At 40.6% G+C, this 21,544-nt stretch overlaps 1 protein-coding gene across 2 annotated transcripts in view; it reads left to right on the top strand.

The window, feature by feature from the left end:
• The window catches only part of opcml (opioid binding protein/cell adhesion molecule-like), a 274,618-nt gene that overhangs the window by 7,964 nt on the left and 245,110 nt on the right, over positions 1-21,544 (top strand). The window contains exon 4 of one of the 2 annotated variants that reach the window (XM_029447841.1): positions 901-1,246. In XM_029447841.1, the coding sequence (XP_029303701.1) occupies positions 1,186-1,246 (61 nt within the window). In that variant the 5' untranslated portion in view covers positions 901-1,185. Of the gene's footprint in view, positions 1-775; positions 1,247-21,544 lie in introns of those variants that run through there. The other variant, XM_029447842.1, reaches the window with a different exon arrangement.

Genomic DNA, 21,544 nt, shown 5'->3' with positions numbered 1-21,544 from the left:
TTAGAAGTCTTTTCAAAAGGCACGTTTTGGTTTTATAATGGGAAACATTTCATTGATGAAGACTAACTGATTGATTTGGAAAATGTACGTCTGGTTAACTTCCCCACCTCCTATAAAGAGTAGCGTAGGACCTCTTCACTGTGTTTTTGGGGAAACATCTTGTTCTGCCACCCACACAATGCATGGGATGGGTCTGCCAACTGCAAAAACTGCAACGTTTTTTACAATACTTGTTTTGCATTTGTTCTGGAAATATAACACAATATATTTACATGAATTCTAGCTCTGCTGTGTTGGTTATGGGTAGTTTTATCACAATCAATTATAACACTTCTGTGGCAGGGAATTTCAGCCAGGCTTTAAAATGAATCACACCTCAACTCCATTGACTTTACTCAAAATAACAGCAGTGAGAATTTGAGGGTGAATCTCATCACACATTGAGTGTCACCATTATGTTTATTTCTGTCCAGCAGTGTTTCTATCCTCCACAAATGAACACATCTATGTGCTGCAACCGGATAGAGCATTCCATACTGTCATAACATTGCATCAAAATTCCTCATTAATGCACATTCTAGGTATGTCACATGACACCAAAGAACCACACCAAGGGATGAATTTCAGAAAAATGTCCCTATCCCAGATCAACATGTGCATTAATTAGGAGGCTGCTTCTTAATAAACCTTTATTGAATATCAATCCTGCATCATCTTTTTTAATCCTGCTCTAGTTTTTTCAGAGGTCAGAGAAAGGAAAGCAGAGTTGGGGATTCAGAGCAGCAAAAAAACAGAAAGAAAAAAACAGAGCTATGACTGTTCATGGGTGATAGACAGAGGCTTTAGCCAATGCCAGCTGAGCAGAGAATGCCCTCCCCTTCTCTCCCCCCAATCTTGCAGAGTGCTGGTCTCTCTGTGTGCTGTACGTGGAAGAGAGTCAGATCGAATACTGCGTGAGGAGCCTGCCTCTGTGTTTGTGTGCTACCAACTACTACTTGCACTGGATTTAAAGCATCTTCACTACAGCCTGCAAGTGGGGATGAAAAGCTATCCAAACTGACATTCAGGAAAAAGGCAGAGAAAGACAAAAAAAGCAAAGTTGGCAGCTCTCTGAAGCCCTGTTGTGGAAAGATACAAAAAGAGCGTAACAAACGAGCAGATCAGAATCAGCTCTGTTTAGGAAGTATGTATAATTCGGCATGTTTCATCATCCTGTCATGGGTGTTTGCTGTGCTTGTGTTCCCAGGTAAGACTACTTCTATTCCACTGTCTCTGTTATGTGTAAGTCTATGTTAACATCTTGAGTGGTGCACTGTTTAAACATTATACTCTGCCTTTTACTCTCTTTCTTTCGTATGCTTTCTGTTCACAAATCAAATGACTGTGAGGCTTGTTGGGACATCTAAAGATGAGAAGTTTTTATTTTAAGTTTACAGAGAACCTTTCTGTGTTGGTTTTGTCCTTTCCAGGGATCAGAAAAAAGTCCCATCCACCTAACACATTGTTCTACTTGTGAATCTTTGGGAAGATAACATTAATCCCTGATGTCAAAGATTTCCTGGAGGAATTAATAGTCAATCTTTAGCTTGAATTAATTAAAAATCCAATGACAGCTACAGCTTCTTCTGTTTTTTTAAAGCTTAGGATTGTCAATGAAATCCATATATGTTCAGCATTAATGTAAAATGATTTTTTTTTTTAATAGCTTCCATTTGAAAGAAATATCAATTAGTTAATCAGTTAATGTCGGCAGATATCAATAATAATGAAGAAAGTGGCAATGATCGGTGTCCAAGCAGATGGATGAGCACTTTAAAACATATCACATGCATAAAGTACTGTATGACGTGGCCACCTAGTCTTTTGTAAACCTAAAATGATAACATTCTGAAAAAAATCACACATCATTCTACAGATTTCTATCAAACACTTTGTTAGATCAAACATTTGGCGAAATAAAAACAAGTTCACACAGTATTATTTACAGTAAGACACTGAATGCCACAGCAGACTCACTGTAGACCAATCTGGTCCATTTCAAACATGATTATACATTGACAAACAATGTCTCTGTCAGTTTTGCTAGCAATTCAATGAAGAATTGTGGAGATATACATGTTGATTGATTTTGCACCTTTTTCAAAATACGGAGTGACTTCTGTATTGACCATAGGTTGCAGTAAGGCAAACCTTTGTCACTATGCAGTGGATGTGTTGTGTGTGTGAAGCTCTGTTGGGCTTACGATTAATTTTTTGAAGTTTGGAATGTGAAAAGTATAGAAATATAGATTTGTTGTAATAAGCCATGTCAACTCTAATCAATACTTTCCAAATGTTATGCATCGATTGAGTCGTGATCCTGAAAAACTAATTTTGTACAACTCCATGTAGATGATTACAAGATGTAAAATGTTTGCATTTGCGGTGCCCCCTAGTGACCGGATATTGCAACACAGTGTAGTGTAGCTCAGTTCTTGCGTCCGAACATGTGCAACAAGTTTAGTTTCAATCGCTGTAGACAATTTTGATTTAGGAGCATTTATGTAAACTTGAACTTAAAGACACAGATCTAAACTGTATAATTTCAAAATGGATTGACTTATTGAAGTTTCTTGATCAGCGAACTTTAGATCAGCAAAGTGCGTAGATGATCCTGACAAATTCTGAAAAGTTGTCAAAACATGGTATTATTAGAAAATTGAGAAAGAAGAAACATTTGACATGTTTAGAACAGAAGACAATTGGAGTAAATGTGTACAAGAATTGAGAGATTCAAATGTTTTGAATTTAAGCCAAACTTGATTGTTACAGACTTGGTGGCTACAGCGCCACCTTCAGGTCAATGAGTAGTAGGTGGAATTTTCAACCTGTCAATTTTAGTAACTTTGGTCCCGCAGTTTTTGCAAAAAAAAATAAGAGGAAAGAAAGAATAATGAGAATAAAAACAAAGGGCTTCAGCAGCGAGTTGATCAAGTTGCAAATTTAGGCAAAGCAAGATGTGCTAATCAGTGGGAAGCACAGAAGTGCTTTTTATGAATGGAGTTTGCTTTGTTTATTGATGCATTTATATGATGCCAGTATTACCCTTTAACCCAGGGGTCGGGAACCATTTTGACTGGGAGCCAAATATTTTTTTATGTATTTCCTTGGGAGCCATATATTTAATACATTTGAATGCAACTTTATGCATGCATTTTTTTAAGAATAACATGTCTCCGAGTACTAATAGCGGTATCAGTGTTTCATTGAACAGGAGCTCTTTTATTAAATAAATTAAACGCTTAGGTTATTTATCTAATGTATGTGCACGTTTCAGTGTTTACTGCACGGGTGTCAAACTCAAGGCAATTATATCCGGCCTGCGAGAAAATATCATATGTCGGTCATAACTGGCCCGCTGGTTTTGGTAAGTAAATCAATGCATGGCACAACCACGGGAAAATACATTTGAGCAAGTATCTAAATGTGTGAATGATATGAAAGTTTTTGGAAAACAAAGGGAAAGACACCACAGATCTCTGGGACGATGTGAGCTGGACTGTTTGTGCAACATAACGAAGCATCTCACTGTTAAACCTGCAGCTTCAGGGCTGTGTGATCACGGACATGTATGATGCAGTGAGAGCGTTCCAAGCCGATCTGCCTGTGGGATACTCTGATGCAGAAGGAAACTTTGGTCACTACGTGTTTCCAAACACTGACAAACATCTCCACCGCTGTGTTCCCGACTGCATTCTGCTGATAAACTGAGCGCATTTGCCGACCTTGCAGCTCAGAAATTAAAATTTAACTGCTCAGCAATCCGTTTGCAGTTGACTTAAATATGTTCCAAATCTTTTTGCACTTTGTATCCTGTTCATTAAATGTTTGGCCCTCGACATAGTCCCAGTTTTTAATGTTGGCTCTCTCTGTGATTGAGTTTGACACCCCCGGTCTACTGCTTGCTTTGTGCAGTTTCTGCTCTGCTCAGTATCGCGAAGGGCGGGGCTCAGCCCCCTACACACACACATGTGCGAACACACCTTAACCTACAGCCAGAGACAGAGCGGAAGAAAGGAGAGGGGAGAACTAAAAACAAATCCGCTGCTAAATGTTTTACTTTAAAATGACACAGTATAATTATTTATTACTTGTTAATCATGTCAGCTCAAAATTGTCTGCGAGCCATATTGCGTTATCGAAAGAGCCATATATGGCTCGCGAGCCATTGGTTCCTGACCCCTGCTTTAACCTTTAGAAGACATTCTCGACAAGGAAACTTGATGTCACGATGCACAAAAACAGCTTTGTGGTGGTATGAAAGGGGAGCCTGATGTCCTGAAATTTTGTTAAATGAGCCTGACATCTGAAAATGCAAATATGTGCCCAAAGCACCTGAAGTGAGAGAAATATGATTGCTCCCCTCAAAGGGATTACGTGAAGGAGATAATGTGAAGGAGTCTGACAGGGGAAGAATATGATGCATGGGTGTTTTATTCTTTCAACTCAGGTTACAAGTCCTGCAAACAAGTTCTGTTGGGGAGCATTAAGCCTTTATTTAACCTTAAATACATGTGTTGTAAACAGGTAGGGACTATGTGTGGTATGATGGTATGCCACACAATTTAACACATTTTCACAGTTTGTACTTTTATCACAAAACAACTGTGTTGCACAGGGTTGGGTGCATTCCACTTTTGCAACATTATAGGGCCTAATGTTCCGGAACCCAAATAATCAGAAAAATCTCCTGTTGGATTGAAATTCCATGAATCTGACAGTCTGTTACCCCAAAAACAACACCCATTGCTCCGAAAATACACTCTGCTGCTATGGCGAAGCCATGACCTGCCCTACTCTGTATCTGATTGGCTAGTGTTGGTGCCTTGGTTGGTTGGTAGTTACGTTTAGGCATGAGGAGTGAGAGTAAGAGTAATATGGTCAGTCAATCAGAGGCAGAGTAGGGCGGGTCATGGCTTTGCTGTCATTCTGCATAATAATTAGCTGTGTGCTTCTATTTTCTGTTTTTGGAGCATGGGCCGTTTGTTTTCAGGGTCGCCATTCAGAACTAAACTTGTGGAGTTCACTTATCACAGTGTTAGGGGTTGTTACTGGGAAACAAACTAGTCTTTTTTTTTTATTAACAATGACTTTCCTTATCACTCATTTAGAAAAGTAATTAGTTACACTACTTCTTCTAGTTTTTGAATTGTAACCAATAATGACCGCATGAGCTAACATGTTGCCTTGTTTTCCACGTTAATAATGCCCGACAACAAATGGATCACACATGCTCACATCATTTAATATGAAACCCTCATCAAATCTACAGCAGATGGCATAATCAAAAATCATTTGGCAAATCACAAGCCCTGCAAGGCAAATGTTAGTTTATCTTAATAAGACAGATTGAAAATGTGCTGTAGGTTGGCTATAACTCAAAGAGAAATAGTATGAAACAGAATATGAAGACAAACAGAAATATAAAAAAAATTGAAATTGACAATCTGAAATATCTTGATATTGCATGTTTTGTCTCAAGTGTTGCCCAATGTGGACCTCAAACTGGATGTGCATTCAGCATATTTATAATATGTGCAATTTATTAACTGCATTGCAAATTCATCATTTAGTGTTTTAAGAAGCTGTGTCAAAATGATCCAAGTTCAGTTTTAATTGCCATCTGTGCCTTGATTCACGACCGTAGCGGTGCTACTGTATGGAAGTCATTAACACCATTAAACTGTTAAGATGCCCATTTGATTTTGCAATCTAAATGATATAATGTGTTAATATGTCTGATGTTGTGTGTCATGTTGTCACATGAAAATAAATAATAATAGTAAGACCAGAAAGAGTCTTGCATGTGGTGTGATTACTATACATTTCCCAGTATCCAAAGAGTTGTTCAAGCCTTGAAGGAATAATTTGGCATTTTGTAAAATAAGCTTAGCCTTCCCTGTGCCTACTCATCACAGTTGAACAATAAATCTGTGATGTAAAGGCCCTGTCACACAGTTCCGTATGGCAGAACTGTGTGACGCTGAGGCTGTGAAACGTTTTTTGAGCATGTTGAAAAACGTTTCACGGCCTCAGCGTTCACCCAAGTACACCAGCGTATACGGCGACATATGTTTCCGCCATACGGCGAAGGAATACGCTAGAAATGCGTTATGCATCTGTTGGGCATTTGTCGAATACGTTGGCCATTCGCTCTGATACGTTTTGTATAAGTACGCGATACACTATCAATAGGCTCTGTATACGTTCATATACGTTGTATATGCTCACATACGTTTCTGCCATACGCCATTGTGTGATAGGGCCTGTTCATCGATATAGTCAGGTTTAGGGAAAGATCATGGTTTGGGTGTAAAATTATCACTTTTTTAAGAGAGATTTTGTCATCATTGTTAAAAAATAAATACGTGGCGAAGATTAGGGAAGAATCGTGCTAATGCTTAAAGAAAAGCAATGTTACATTAGAAACAGGAGACTTTTTTCCTCCAATGTTTTTTAACCCACCCACCTGACCTCCATTGTGTGGCTCTGTAATAACGTCACCTGACATCCTCCTTTGCTCCTGTTATAATCCCTACAGCCATTAGACCGAGCCATCACACCCTGAAATGATTGATGCAGATGTTCAGTGTGTCTGTCTCGTAAATATAAAGCTACATCCAGGATCCTAAAGCACCTCTAAAGCTCACTAACGTCACCTGGTAACTTCGCAGTGACAAGAGTTGAGCACATAAACACATAAGCCCCCGTAACAACACAACATGTTTTCACACTTTGTACAGAATAAACTAATAATATATGGCATGTTAATCAGTGAACTTTAGAGGTGATGTTAGGTAGATCATTTTACCTTTGTCTGGGTCATTATGCTAAAATAAGTAAATTCTCTGCCTTAAAGGGTTGTAGAATTATACCGTTTAAATCACAATGTTATCATGTACCCTTGTACTATTGTCAGGTAGTTATTATACTTATTTTTCATGCTCCGTTCAACATGTTGGGGGAAACTGTTGGCCTCAAATAGTACAACACAAATATCAAGCTTTATCTTCCATGTTTCTTTCCTCTCCTCGATCTATGCAAGGAAGGGATTTGCTGAATGTGCATGTTCTTTTTCAGTGCTGCCCTGCTTCAAATTCATACACATTCTGTACAAACCTTCACACCTGGGAGCTGTCCAGTACCACTGCAGTTAATCTCATATACTGACTGAGCAGCTGCTTCTTACGTGCCTTGCTCAAGGGCACCTTGTCAGTAGCTGTTATAACCCTGACCCTAAGGCGAGTGTTAGGAAAGGTTGTTTACAGTGTATGTGGTGTGTGTGTGTGTGAGCACGTCATGTGTTTGCTGAATGACATGCCTTGCTGAAACAGACACCCTGCTGTTGGTTTGTTTATCTTTTCTTTATTGGGATTAATCGTGCTGTCACGCTGACTGTATGTTGAGCCTGTGCCAGCGTTTCCTTCATTTTCAATGCATCAGGAAATAGCAATAAAAAACAGGTGCAAGGTAATACCAAGTTTAGATGTTAAAATGAATTATATTCTGGCCGAAGGAACATATCTATCGTAGGTTCACATTCTTAAATGAGCCTGTCCATATAACAGCACTAAGGCCTTCTCTTTTCCATTTGTCTGGGCAATGTGTAATTATGAGGATGCTTGATGATCCTTGAGCAGTAGCTTGCTATTGTCAGTCCAATTTAAAAGAATTGCTGAGTATTGTGTGTATTTTGACACGCTTTAATCCAAAACCCCTTAAAAGAGCCCCACATTTCCAAACCAATGTAACATGAAACGGCCTTATCAGCTCATTTTCATTAGATTTAGTGCCATTAAGGAGCACAATTGCTTTTTGCCTCTCAGCAGCTTTATTGTGAACCTAAAATGCCTGAATATTGTGATGGTCTTGTAGCTGTGAAAAATTAAAGTATTTAATTATGCACAACTAACACAATGGTTATAGAAGTGCGGGGTAATATTAAAGGCCACATATCCACAGAAAATACACTCACAACTACACACTCAGATCATGTTTTTACATGTTTACAGTATCCCGTAGTTTTATATCACTACTACTAGGTCGTCCTCAGATGGGCCCTCCATCGGTGCTTCCAGTCCTCCCGATCCTCCATGCATCTGGCTAGCTCGCCAGTATTTTCTGCTCCTGCATCTTTCCTGAGTACATCCACGTATGTTATTGCGGGATGCCCTCATGATCGGTGCCCGTGTGTTGGCTCCCACAGCACAAGTTTGCTGGCTGACAGCTCTTGGTGTCTCTGGCAGTGACCTGCCAGCCTAGAGCGGGGTGTCGTCTCGACCTACTAGGTGTTATTGTGAGGCCGAGTTCTAGCTCCCTGTCCACTGATGGCCTTCCTGAGCGCATAGTCTAGGACTATAATGAAGAGGAAGGGGGCAAGGGTGTCCCCTTGCAACACTCCAGCCAGGATGTCAAACTCTTCACTGTTGCCATCTGGGGTTACCACCTTTCCTCTTGTACCCTTGTACATGGTCCCTATGGCCCGGAGTAAATTGGAAGGGACACCGTAGGCCTTGAGTATCTTCATTATCACGCCTCTGTGTATCGAGTCAAATGCCTTTTTGAAATCGATGAAGCACAGTACCGCTGTCAGGTTGTTCTTCTTAACCTCCTCGATGATTCTCCTCAAGGCCAAGATCTGGGTCACAAGGGTCCTCTTCTCTTGGAAACCGCATATCAGGCTGGCTGTTTGTCATAAGGGCGCGGTTGCAGAACTCCAGGATGATGTCGTCAAGATCACAGTTCTTACAGACCTCTGGAGGGATGCCGTCTGGCCCAGCACTTTTTCCCTGCTTCAGTGTGGATTTCACTTTGGCAAACTCCCTGACTGTAAAGGGACCATCGTCAATAGCGAGATTTGTGAGGACGACAGGTATCACTTCCTCAGGTCCATCCACTGTCAGGTGTGTTCCCAGGAGATTTCGGAAGTGAGTGAACCAGGAGGTTACCCTCTCTTCTGGGCTGTTGTCCGCCACTTGTCCCTCCTTCAATCTTTTCCTCCCACTCATCTCATTGATGACCCTCCATGCCTCCCCATACTGCTGTTCACCATGCACTGCCTCCACTCTCTGCACCTTCTCCATCAGCTTCTCCCCTCTGATCTTATCGTAGGTATCGAAAAGAAGCTGTTTGGCCATATTCAATACCATGCGATTCTCTGCAGTCGGCTCGTGCCCAAAGCCTCGGTGTGCTTCCTCCACTCCCTCACGCGCCACCATGACCTCCGGTCCGCAGCAACGAACCGCCTGTACTTGGCATTAGGCTCCTCCTCCTCACCCAGCAGCTGGAAGCGATTCCTCACCTCCACTGCATACCTGGTTTGAAGGCCAGGGCTGGCCGAGAATGCTTTCCAGTCATACCGGGTCTTCAGGCTTGGTTTGGGGACCCTGAGGCTCAGTCTCACCCTCATGGAGACCACTCGATGATCAGAGCCCAGAACCACGTGCTGTAAGGTTCAGCGTTCAAGATGGAGTTTCTCCACCTTCGCCTTACTAGTATGTAGTCCAGTTGACGTTGCATACCGGTAGCCCGATCCTGGAAGGTCCATCTCTCTTGCCCATTCTTTTCTGGAACATGGTGTTCGCAGCTAGGAAGTTGTAAGCTGGGATATCACGGACCGCTGTTGCAAGGTCCTCATAGAACTTCTCCACCTCCTCAGCTTGTGCCACATTGGTGGGTGAGTACACAACTATGACAGTTGTGACTGGGTTGCCATCAAAGTCAGCACTAAGGATCCTGTTGGTGTGATAGTGTACCCTAAGGTTCCCATGGTGAATGGTCTCCGGTAACGCAGCAGTGCTTAGGACCGCGTGCTGTGGTCGGATAGAACCCTCCCTTCCGGGTTTGAGGCCCTATCATCATACGGGGAGAGGACCAGCCCCACCGTCCGCTGCTTGGTTCCTGCGGACTCACGCTGCTGGAAGTATAGGATTTGGAATGACTTTGTTCTCCATAATTTAGGCCTTACAATGCGCAAATATAAGAACTGTGGGGCGCAGCTCCTCACAGTCCTACTGGCCGTTTTGGGCATAAGCCCTTATCCGCTCTTCACTCCGATGCCTCCAGATGGTATACGGCTTGGAGCCGGGTGTGAACAGCACCCTTGGTTTTTGTTCGGAGTGTCCTTATCCTAGATGGGTTGCCTTACATGGCTATGCCTTACATGGCTATGCCTTACATGGCTATGAGGCTATTTAGTTCAAAATTAACTTAGTTTTCTAACTACTAACTTAACATGCGAAAAACAGGTTGAATAACCTGCAACGACTTGTGTGAAGCGTCTTTGAGTTCTAGAAATGCATTATATACATTTAATGTATTATTAATATTAATATTAACATTAATAATAATAATAATAATAATAATTATAATAATTATAATTATAATAAACTGAAGATATTAAGAGGACATACAAGTGTTTGTCTCTGGAGAATTTTAAATCTCAAACAATTCATGCTGGGAAGTCTGCTAATATGCTAACCATGATTCTTTATAAAGATAATTTGATGAGTTGTGTTAATTCTCAGAAGTTCATTCATTTAACTCATAATTTCAAGTAAAAAGACATCAAGTCAGAAGAACTCACCTTTATAAATTCTGAGGTGTTCTGAAAATGAAAACATTGAAATGAATAAAACATATACATTTATTTTAATGTCAATAGATTAGTGGATTCCACTTAATTCCTGCATGCTCGTTTACTGCGTTAATGAAGCTTTACTTAGTGGGGATCACACCACTTAATTCTTATTTACCTATCTTTTCAAAAACAACACGGTCACTGACTGCTTATCTTTGTCACCATTAAAACATCACATTTGTGTAATTTAGTGCTACAATGTCGTTTCCTCATTTCAAGTGTTAATTGTAAAAATAATTGCTGTCACTTTTATGCATTAATGAAGGTGTCTTCTCATGTCTATACGACGATTCTTTGATATTACCACCTTTTCATTCTGAGCGCAGGATATCTAACGCAGGTGCAAGAGTTCCCACAAGTACCATGAAACATAAAAAAAGACGTAAACAAAGATATAAAGAACTAGCAAATAAGTCTTGTTTGCAGTTTTTTTTGTCTTGCGTTGGCAATTTATTTGAGTTTTCTTGTTGGTCTCCCCATACCACCTGCTGTGTAACGCCTCAACAACTTCTGAGCATCGACCACAAAAGAGTACAATCCAAATGAAGAAAGAGATATATCTTCCTCACAGGAAACATACACACACACATAGTGAGTTGGTGAGTAGTTTTTAAGTTTCAAATCAAATCAAATCAAATTTATTTGTATAGCCCAATATCACAAATTATACATTTGTCTCAGTGTGCTTTACAGACTGTACAGGTTACGACACCCTCTGTCCTTAGACCCTCGCATCGCACAAGGAAAAACTTCCTAAAAGAAACTCCAAAATTAAAGGGGGAAAAATGGAAGAAACCTCAGGGAGAGCAACTGAGGAGGGATCCCTCTCCCAGGACAGACAGACGTGCAATAGATGTCGTGTGTACAGGATAAACAACATAGTACAAATACAACATTTGACAGAAATTATGTTGTGTTGAAAAAGAAAGTTTGGATGAATTCAGGAAAATGTCAGAAAGGCTTCCCGGTGTCCAGCAGGACCAGGGCAGCAGGCGCTGTCACGATTCATGATCCTGACGTAAACTTTATCAGTGGCAACCTGCCACATGAGAGACAGACACTCCGGGGATGATGCCCCGGATGATGAGTTAGTAACATACATTTACATAAATGCATACAGATAGAGAGGGAGAAGAAGAAAGGGAGGAGAGGAGAGAGGAAGAGAAGGAAGAGAGCAGGGAGGTGTCCTCCGGCAGTCTAAGCCTATAGCAGCATAACTAGGGGCTGATCCAGGGCAAACCTGAGCCAGACCTAACTATAAGCTTTATCAAAAAGGAAAGTCTTTAGCCTACTCTTAAATGTGGAGAGTGTGTCTGCCTCCCGAACACAAACTGGAAGCTGGTTCCACTGGAGAGGAGCTTGATAGCTGAAGGCTCTGGCTCCCACTGTACTCTTAGAGACTCTAGGAACCACAAGTAACCCTGCAGTCTGGGAGCGTAATGCTCTAGTTGGTTTATAAGGTACTAAGAGATCTTTTTTTTAAGTTTCAGCTGCATTGTTTAATGGAGTAAGTTTTCAGTTTCTCTTCTTGGATCTTTTGTTTCTGTCATTAGTACTGCAGGTCTGTGTTACTCCTCACAAGTCATAGGCTACAACTGTTTTGGAAATTCCATTACAAACAACGCACAGGGAAAAACTTCCGCATTTATGAAAATAATTGTTATCTCAAGTCATTTCAAGTGTTTTCCGAAGATGTACCACGTCTATTATTCCTGCCAACGGTAATCATGATGTGAATGGATACAGTAAATGGATTTTAGCAATTCTGAAATTATATTAATTTTTTCTCCATTTCACTTTGGTAATATCTGTAATTTGTACTGTACATGCAGCATAACTAAGCTATATATTTTTTACATAGAACATTTGCAGTAAGCAGCTGTTCAGCATGATTTATTACAGTGAGTGAGGGCAGCCCTTTGTCTCCGTAAGCGATTACAGGTGAAGAAGGTTTTTGGAAACATAGTTGCTTTTGACTTCCCTGAGGCGAGGCAAATCTGTATTAAAACAGACAGTAGTAATACACTGGCATGTTTAGACTCTTATTGGGATTTATAGCAGAAGGAAAAGATTTGCACCGGTTTTATCCAGTAAACAATCTGCTGCTCCTCACTCTAATTCCTCCTCAATACTTGATGCATCTTGCGGCTGCATATTTTTCAAATTGATCGTGGCACGAGATAAAGTTGTGGCCAGGACTCCCTCAACTTTTCCCATCTGTGTGACTCATAAGGTATAGAGCCTCCTCAGCTTCAGCAGATTGAGCCATTTATCATAATGACACGCCCATAGTCGACTAGACAACATCACTGCTCGGTTCTGCCCATTGATCCAAAAGACTCAAATTGATGGATTGCAATTATCAGTGAGTCAAATCGGTTGTGAAAATGAAGCTTCAGTTTATTAGCTGTTGATGATCAATGTATGCATCCGATTCTACTTAATATTTTTTGCCATCAAATGTCACTTAGCCTAAATTGGGATTGTAAATCATGCTAACTATTGTGCCCTTCACCACACAGGAGAACCCAGGGACCCCTGTCTGAAAACAGTTGGAAGCGCAGCACAGTTAAAGTTATTTTTTCTGTTGTTGTTTTCCCTGAAATGTATGATATGTCAAATTTTATGGCCTCATATTACTCACAGTTGACACGGCTTATGTCTGTAAAGGAGATGGAAATTGTGACAGTTTATCACCTTGACACTCTTCCTGGGGATCACATCACTCATGCAGCTCTATAACACATATTTTGTCAGTAAAAGTGAAGTAAGGCTCTTTTCAAATTCCAGAAATATAACGTGCGCTATAGTTCTTGCCACAGTTTTAGCTGTTAACCCTAATGAAAGGCAAAGCTGCCTGCAGTATTTCATATGTCAGTGTTGTTCTGAGCTGCACTGAAGCGTATCTGCACCTGTCATGCTCGAAAATAGGTAGATGATTCCATCTAAAGAAAGTATGCACCTATAGGCCATATTTTACCATATAAACTTAAAACATAAGTCCTGATCTATTTGTAGTTTATGCTCCTAGCCTTCAGAGAATGAGTCCCTGAATTACAAATCAAGAGAGTTTCTTACAATGTTACTCAAAAAACAGTAACCAAGTCAGATAACACATAATCTACTTGGGATTTGGAACATTGGGGTATTGTCTCAAACGCTTTACAATGGAACAGTCATTGACAGTGAGTCACAAAGCCACAGTATTGTAACAATAGTGAACACAGGATAACAGTCATCGGAGGGGATACATTTGTGAGAACACTGTCTCTTGGCATCAGTGAACAATCCCCAGCGAACATTCACTAAACGGTGGTGGCTAAATGAGAGCATTAGAGTCTGTGAATGGAAGTAATAGATGAATAGGCGACGGATGGCACAAGCAAGAACAAGCATTCAAGTGTCAGGAGGCGGCAGGGCAGATGCCACAATCCAATTGGTTTAAAAGGTACTGGTACTACAGTATGGCAGTGTTCCTGTTACATACACATGTACTCAGTTTCATCTAGAGCTGTTTTCATTTAGAACAAACCTTCATTGACTTATTTACCCATTATCATTTATAAAACAGTGTACCAATGGCTCGTTTCAGCTGCAACAACCTCCATGGAATTGCTGAGTAATCATTTGCTGATTTGACATATAAATGATCATTCAGTCATTTTAAAACTTTTACATTAAACATTAATATATTGTTGAGTGCGGTGGCGAAGTGGTTACATTATTCTAATGATAATATAAATGATAGTTGCATGCTTACTGTGATAATGGCATCAGGTCAGTCAGGGATTTCAATCATCAGTCCTCCGTTAATAACGCCTAAGGGAGCAGAGACTCTTGTCCCCTTTGACCTGCATACTCTGGTTGGCAAACCAATATGCCAGGATTCTTATAATGCTGTCAGGCACACCATAACAGAAGAGTTTGGCCTTTTACACATTTCAGCTACTTTTTTCAAGTCATCGATACAAAAAGCAATACTTTGCTTAGCCTTGAAGCCAAACTGGATGTCTTTGGAAACAAAATATTTACACAAACAATCTAATATAATCCATCTAAATACTTTAGATACCACACTGGATAGTAGTGTAGTAGTGTAAAGTGCCTATAATTATCCAGCCTCCCAACCTTGCTAGCTTTGTCCTTGATGACAGCCACATATTAAAGCAGACTTTGTGGGTTTTCTGTTGAAATCAGTGATGTTGAAGCAGGTCATCAGAACAAACTCAAAGTCCCTTCTTGGTATTGATTTAATGCTTGTTAAATAGATTCATTACTGTAATGACCTGCTTGAAAATGTTTGACCATTGGCTAGTTCCAGTAGTTTGCTCTGATGGAGTACTTGTGTTCACGGATCCAGTCTGTTGGGCAGCAGTGTAAAGAGCCACAGGGACATTAGTAAGGCAGTGTATTAAAGTAGAGTTACAGCTGATGAAGTCTCTGTAGCTGCACCAGTCAATATTTTTACACGAAGAATGGGTAAAATGAATGGTTGTTTATAGTGACGAATCCCTAAAGAAATATTGTCTCACTCTACAGAGCTCAATAGCCTCTTTCAGCTCATTGTTTTCCCTTTTACAGCCCACACTTTAAGGTTTCGGTTCACTCTCACTGCTGTCAGGGGTGTTTCCTAATGCAGCAGGCAGCTGTTATCAGATAAAGCAGCTCTGAAAATCCATTGTTCACTACCTGTCCAGCACCAAACTGGAGGGGCAGATATCTTTCTCACGAGTTTATGGAGACCAAACCGAAGCTCAAAGGAGAGTGAATATTGAATCTCATTGAATGTCAGATCATATGGATATAGATGTGTAAACTGGCTAGAATAGTTTGTCAACTCATAATATCAACTTTACAAATCCACAATAGGTATATGGCATTAGATTTATGTCTTATGTCGCAAGCAAATTATATTATTTCACACACGCACATATTAACTGCCACCTGCACAATAAAGGTCCTCATGAACCAATTCAATAATTGAGAGTTATAGGCAGCTGCGACCAATAACAACATTTAAGCAGCAAGGGCACAGAGCAGCCACCACACACGAGAAAGTGTTTCTACTTGGGGAGCGCTAGAGGGCATAGAGACCACGCTTTCACAGCTTCACTCTGCTCTCCAAGTTTAGTTCTGACTGCACGAAACAACCTGACTTTTGACAATTTACAGGCACACTTATGATTCCTCACTTTCAACCCCAATCGCACCCACATGAACCTTCTTGATTGTCAGCTGTCGTTACAGGAAGCCCGGTCGGTGAAATTAGGAATGATACTATGGTGAAGGTCTGAGAGGGCCAGTACCTCCCTTGAATTCTGCCCCCAAATTGTCATGTCAAGTCAAAAGTTTTGTTCTTATGGTAACCTCCCTTGCCTGCATGTGCTTCTTCTGGCTTCAGCGGCAATTGCGGACAAAGTTAAAATAATTGTAACTTTGAGTGCAGCGTGATCGGGCGCCTCCGCTCTCTCAATAAGAAAATAACGGCTCAGCCAGCGCAGAGCGCTTGTACTGCTGATCATGTGAAGGCAGCCTAAGTCCACCAAGAGCAGTGACCACATAGGGACAGGTTTTTGTCGTCATATGGGCTAAGGTGTGTTCAGCGTGGACCAGGTAAGGTTAGAGCTATATGGAAGAGCAGTAATGAGTAATTCTGCTTCTAAAGCTGCTGCCTGTGCATGTCATGCCCAACCTCCACCTCAGAATCCACTAGTGAGCTCTGTTTCGTTGTAGTTCCCTATGGGTAAGATGTATTGATCTCTACCTGCTCTGTTTTTTTTATATATGCTTCACAGGGAGAAATACAAAACACAAACTTGACACCAAACAATTAATAATTAAACATATTTACATTTATTCTGCTTAATATATCTAGTTGTATACACAAATTAATAGTCTAATGCAGGAGTCTTCAACGTTTTTCAGGTGCTGTTTGATCTGGATGAGGTACGTCCGATGTTGGCACGGATTTATTTTAGTTCACCCCTCTCCTTTCCTCCGCTCTGTCTCTGACTATAGGTGTGTGTGTCGGGAGCGAAACACAGCGGAGAAGGGAATGTGAATGCGCAAAGCAAAAAAAGAATTATCAAAAATAAATTGCGACACCCCCCCCTGCAGTACCCCCTTTCATTAAAACAAAAAGTGTGTGCTATGCTGGGGCCATCACATCCAAAAGCTTGATCAATATCCTGAATAAATTTGCTGCATCAATAGATAAAATTAAGAATTTGAAGTTGATTCTGGATTTGAAAATGCGGGACATATCAAAAACATGCAATGATTAAGTGACTTTAGCTCATTTTTATTGTCTTTTCAACATTTTAATTATTGAAACCTTCAGGCATTTGAATGGTTTCTATGGTACATATGAGATTTTGTGCCCTCAGCTCTGGTGCATCCAATTTCATTTTAATGTAATTTCCTATGTAGAAGAGAATAAAAACAAAGCTAGGGGCGGGCAATGTCAATCTTTCAGTCTGCCCACGACTTTGGTCCAGACCGAAATATCTCCACAATTATTGGATATATTGCCATTAAAGTTTGTACAGACATTCATATTCCCCAGAAGATGAATCCTTGTGACTTTGATGATCCCCTGACCTTTCATCTAATGCCACCATTAGATGACATCTTTGGTTCAAAGTGAAATATCTTGAAAACGACTTGATGGATTGCTATTACATTTGGTAGACACATTCACGTCCCCCTCAGGATGAGGTCATCACTTTGATGATCTCTTAACATTTCCTCTGGTGTTATTGTCAGGTCAAAATCTTCCAAAAACTTTGATTTTATTACCAAAAACCTGCAATGGCAATCCCAACTGTGCTTTGTGTGTGCTTATAAGCAAATGTCAGCATGCTAACATATTAACTAAGAGGGTGAATACGGGAGACATTACCTGTTTAACATGTTGTCACTATGACCATGTTAATGCACTGATTTTAACATTTAGCACTGCTGTGGCTAAGTAGAGCATCAGAGGGCTGCTAAGTCTAGTTTCCATGTAGAAATTTGGCTTTTTGTGTCGTCGTAGTTCAGGGTCTGGATCCTGCAGAGGTCATGTTCCATGAGCATCATGAATTAATTTTATTATATATAGTTTTGTTTTAGTCAATTTGGAAATTAATCCAAATGTTTAACAGTTATACAATACAGATATATCATAATCATTATGTAATAGCTTTCTATGTACCAAAAAGAGGGCCTTTTAAGTTTGTTCGTGCAAATCATAAATTCATCTGTATGTGGTCAACCCCCTGCCATACATGCTGCCTCACACTAATCAGCCAGGTCCAAAGCCTAGCGCTGTATGTAAGCCATTACTTGTTGGGCTTGCCTACCAACACAGGGCTACACACTCATGTGCTGTGTACCCTTCAAAAAGAACTCACTTAACTGCCTGGAGTGTTTCTGAATGGAGTCACAGTGAAGTCATGGCACTTTTTTAGCTGTTTACACAAATACTAGGTAGGAAGCTCGTCCCCCAGAACAAAAAGACTGTCACTACCAAGTTCCTGGATCTTGGGTTCAACCTATACTGATATGAAAAAGCAATAATTATTTGTATTGAATAAGTTAATATTTTTAAAACGTATTTAATTTCTTGACTGCAAAAATTGCATTCAGTCATACAACGTGTGTTTGGAAATGACACTTACCTTTATATGCGCTTCCTTTGGGGTACATTACCCTATTTTGTGGCTTCGAGAATAATGACTCCGAGGACATACAACTTGAATCTTTAACCTTTTTTAAATGTATTCATTTTTTTGAGACAGCAAATAACATACTCACATTTTATCTCATAATCCTTGATATCATCTGGGCTGCTGGTGCCTCTAAGGCAGGGGTCATTAACTGGCGGACCGCGGTCCGAGACGCCGACCTATCCGGACCCGGACCTATAATCAATGAATTATTGAGGGATTTTCAATTTTGACGGGGCGCTTCTATTTTAACCGCCGCAGATTTTTTCATATTTACGGCACTGGTTTAGCGGTTCAGGAAACTCACAGACCAATTGCATTTGAGTTAAGCCATCCCACGTGATGCTACGCAGCCAATAAAATCTGTGCATTCCAGGCGGCAAACATTGCGACTCTGAATACAGACAGATGAGAGGCGAGTGGCGCGTGACAGATGGAAAGACGAGTTAGCGATACAGGTAGAGAAGACGGAGATAAACACAGACGAAGAGACGAGTGAGCGGCAGACAGGGAGAGAAAAATAACTACTCATGGCCAAGAAGAGAAAAGTCAACAGAGCTTTCAACCCAGAATGGATTCATTCATGTTCATCCTTCCCACTGGGAGCACAACACCAGCGTCTCATATGCTCAGAGACCGTGGTGCTCATTAGAAGTGGTAATGTGAAACGCCACGATGAGACAAAGCACAACAAGCTCCAAGCTAGCTGCTAAGTGCGCTGCGTTGAGGTGATATTTCAGCTTGAAGTTCTCCGATGTTCGAATATTCTTTGCTGCAGGAATCTCACAGAACGGAGCATCAACAGTTACATCCGGGAGTGTATTAATGTAAACTTTCCATTCACTGGGCCAAGTAACGTTTTCTCATCCGCTTCATCATCTTGACGAGGCTGCTGTGGCCACGCCACGTCGGTGACGTAAAGAGTCAAAGGGGGGGGGGGGGGGGGGGGGGGGGCGCGATTGATCTGCGTTAATGTTTTTGTCGCGTAATTTTTTCCGTGATTAATTAATCAAAATTAACGCGCTAATTCGACATTTCAACTGATGACTTGTTTCAATAATCATGGATTTTAGGTCAGGAATTTAAAAACATTTTATTCCACCAATAGTCTTGCCTTTATATTCACATTTTCTGTAATATAAAGAGAAAAATATAAGGCAGACACACTGATGATACAGTACAGCAATACAGAAGAAGCGGCAGAGTGTGAGAATCCAAAATGTCAAGAACATCAACCTTCTGAGCTGAACAGAAATTGTTGTAGAACAATCTCGAAACAAGAGAGACAAGACTTAAGAACTGTACTGAATGGTCCCAATAGGATTAGACCAATGATTTGCAGGTGTATTGAGATATTATCTGCCATTTTTGGGACTGTTCTCCCAAGTAAAATCAGTAAATTCATATTAACATTTATTTATGTTCAAGTGAAAAAGCCCACGAGCAGTCATCGGAATTCTGACTGTTCGACACAGGTGTTTGTTTGTTTGTTTCCAGTTTCCGACAAACAGTTAATGTTGGTATCCATCGTTCCCTAACTTTAACTATGCGATGATTTTAAACTAGACCGTGAACTTTCTCTAACCTTACTATGTGTATTTTTGCCTAAACCTAACCAAACCATAGCCACATTTCTAAAGAAAAATGAAAAAAGTCTTATTTTTTCAAAGGTGATGTAGTTCAAAGGACTTGGATGGCACAGACACATGCTTTCATCCTGCAGAAATAACTTGTTTGTAACAGCAAATACATTTGGAAAGAAGCGTAGGCAGACCGGATTACATTTAAATTTCCATAATGAGGAAATGAACCCCAGTTTCTGGTGTAAAGGTCCTGAACTGAATGCCCACCATCCACAACTCTACTGTGGTAAATACATGTATCCCTTCCTCAATTGAAAAAAGATTTCTAGAACATAAGGTTGTATAACAATGTATGTATGTTATTGGTGGGCTTTTTGGTAATTTCTCATAGTAGCCAGGAGTGTAATCTGCTGCCAATAGTACATGGCGGATGTTATTGTATTGTTCTGACCTTTGGAATTCAATCATATATCAAACTTATCCCTGTAGACTTTATAAAAACCAACATTCACTGTACAGAACCTTACACTTAGAGTATAACTCCTTTGTATTCTATAATGCAATTAGATTTGAAAAAACAAAACATGTATAGGACTAATACAGATGGTTACACAAGCTGGTACCAACAGAATTGGCAGAGATGCTGGAAACCAAAAGTCTGGAGGTAAAAACCTGGAAGGCCACCTGCCTGAGTCTCTACCCTGAGGGGAAAAGAGATGAAAAGAGGAAGCAAATAGATCAGCAGCAACATTCCTCACATCAGAAAAGAGAGTAAAACATATTCAAGTCCAGAGAAGTTGAAGCATTTCTCCTGACTGAGCGGAGTGTGTGGAGTAAAGCCAGGATATCACTCAAGACAAGAAAAGGTTCAAGCACTCAATTGGCTTCTGAGTGCAGGGAAACTGGTTGGAGCCCTTAAATCTACCCACTGGAAACAAAAGGCTTTGTGAGTACCTTGAATCAGTGAAAATCTTGGAGCAGCAGATGCAAAGAAAGCTGCAAAGCAACTGCGAAAGCCAAAGCTGAGACTCATGGAACTATGGGAAGTATGATGGAGAAATTACCTCACTTTAGATTGTAAAGGCTTAGTTAAGTTATTTTTTTTATGTTAAGATTGCCAGAAGTGTTTCACTTTGTTTTATGTGTGTGTTTGTGTCTACGTGTGTGAGTGTGTGTGTTTGTAGTTTGAGAGCAGGACAGGCTTTCTGTTTGATCATGGATCACAGACGCAGTGTGGCCATCAGAGTTAGGTCTGCCATTATTTATTAATGAAATAACAATTTTAGCAAGAACTCACTGCAATACGCACACATGCAAACACACACATCACCCTCCTTTACATCAGCAGGACAACTAAGATCTTTCCTAAAAGACAAGCCCTGAGCTGAACGTGAAGCCTGATTATTTCTCATACTTCACAATAACAAGGTCATTGAAGGGCAGTAATGTCTGAACACTGGACACACACACACACACACACACACACACACACACACACACACACACACACACACACACACACACACACACAGTCTTCAAAAGTCACAGGCAGCAGAGTAGTTATCTCTGACTTA

Source organism: Cottoperca gobio, chromosome 14, assembly GCF_900634415.1.
Source record: "Cottoperca gobio chromosome 14, fCotGob3.1, whole genome shotgun sequence".
Lineage (NCBI taxonomy): Eukaryota > Metazoa > Chordata > Actinopteri > Perciformes > Bovichtidae > Cottoperca > Cottoperca gobio.
The sequence above is the reverse complement of the archived record's forward strand: the minus strand, read 5'-3'. Positions and strand labels throughout refer to the sequence as shown.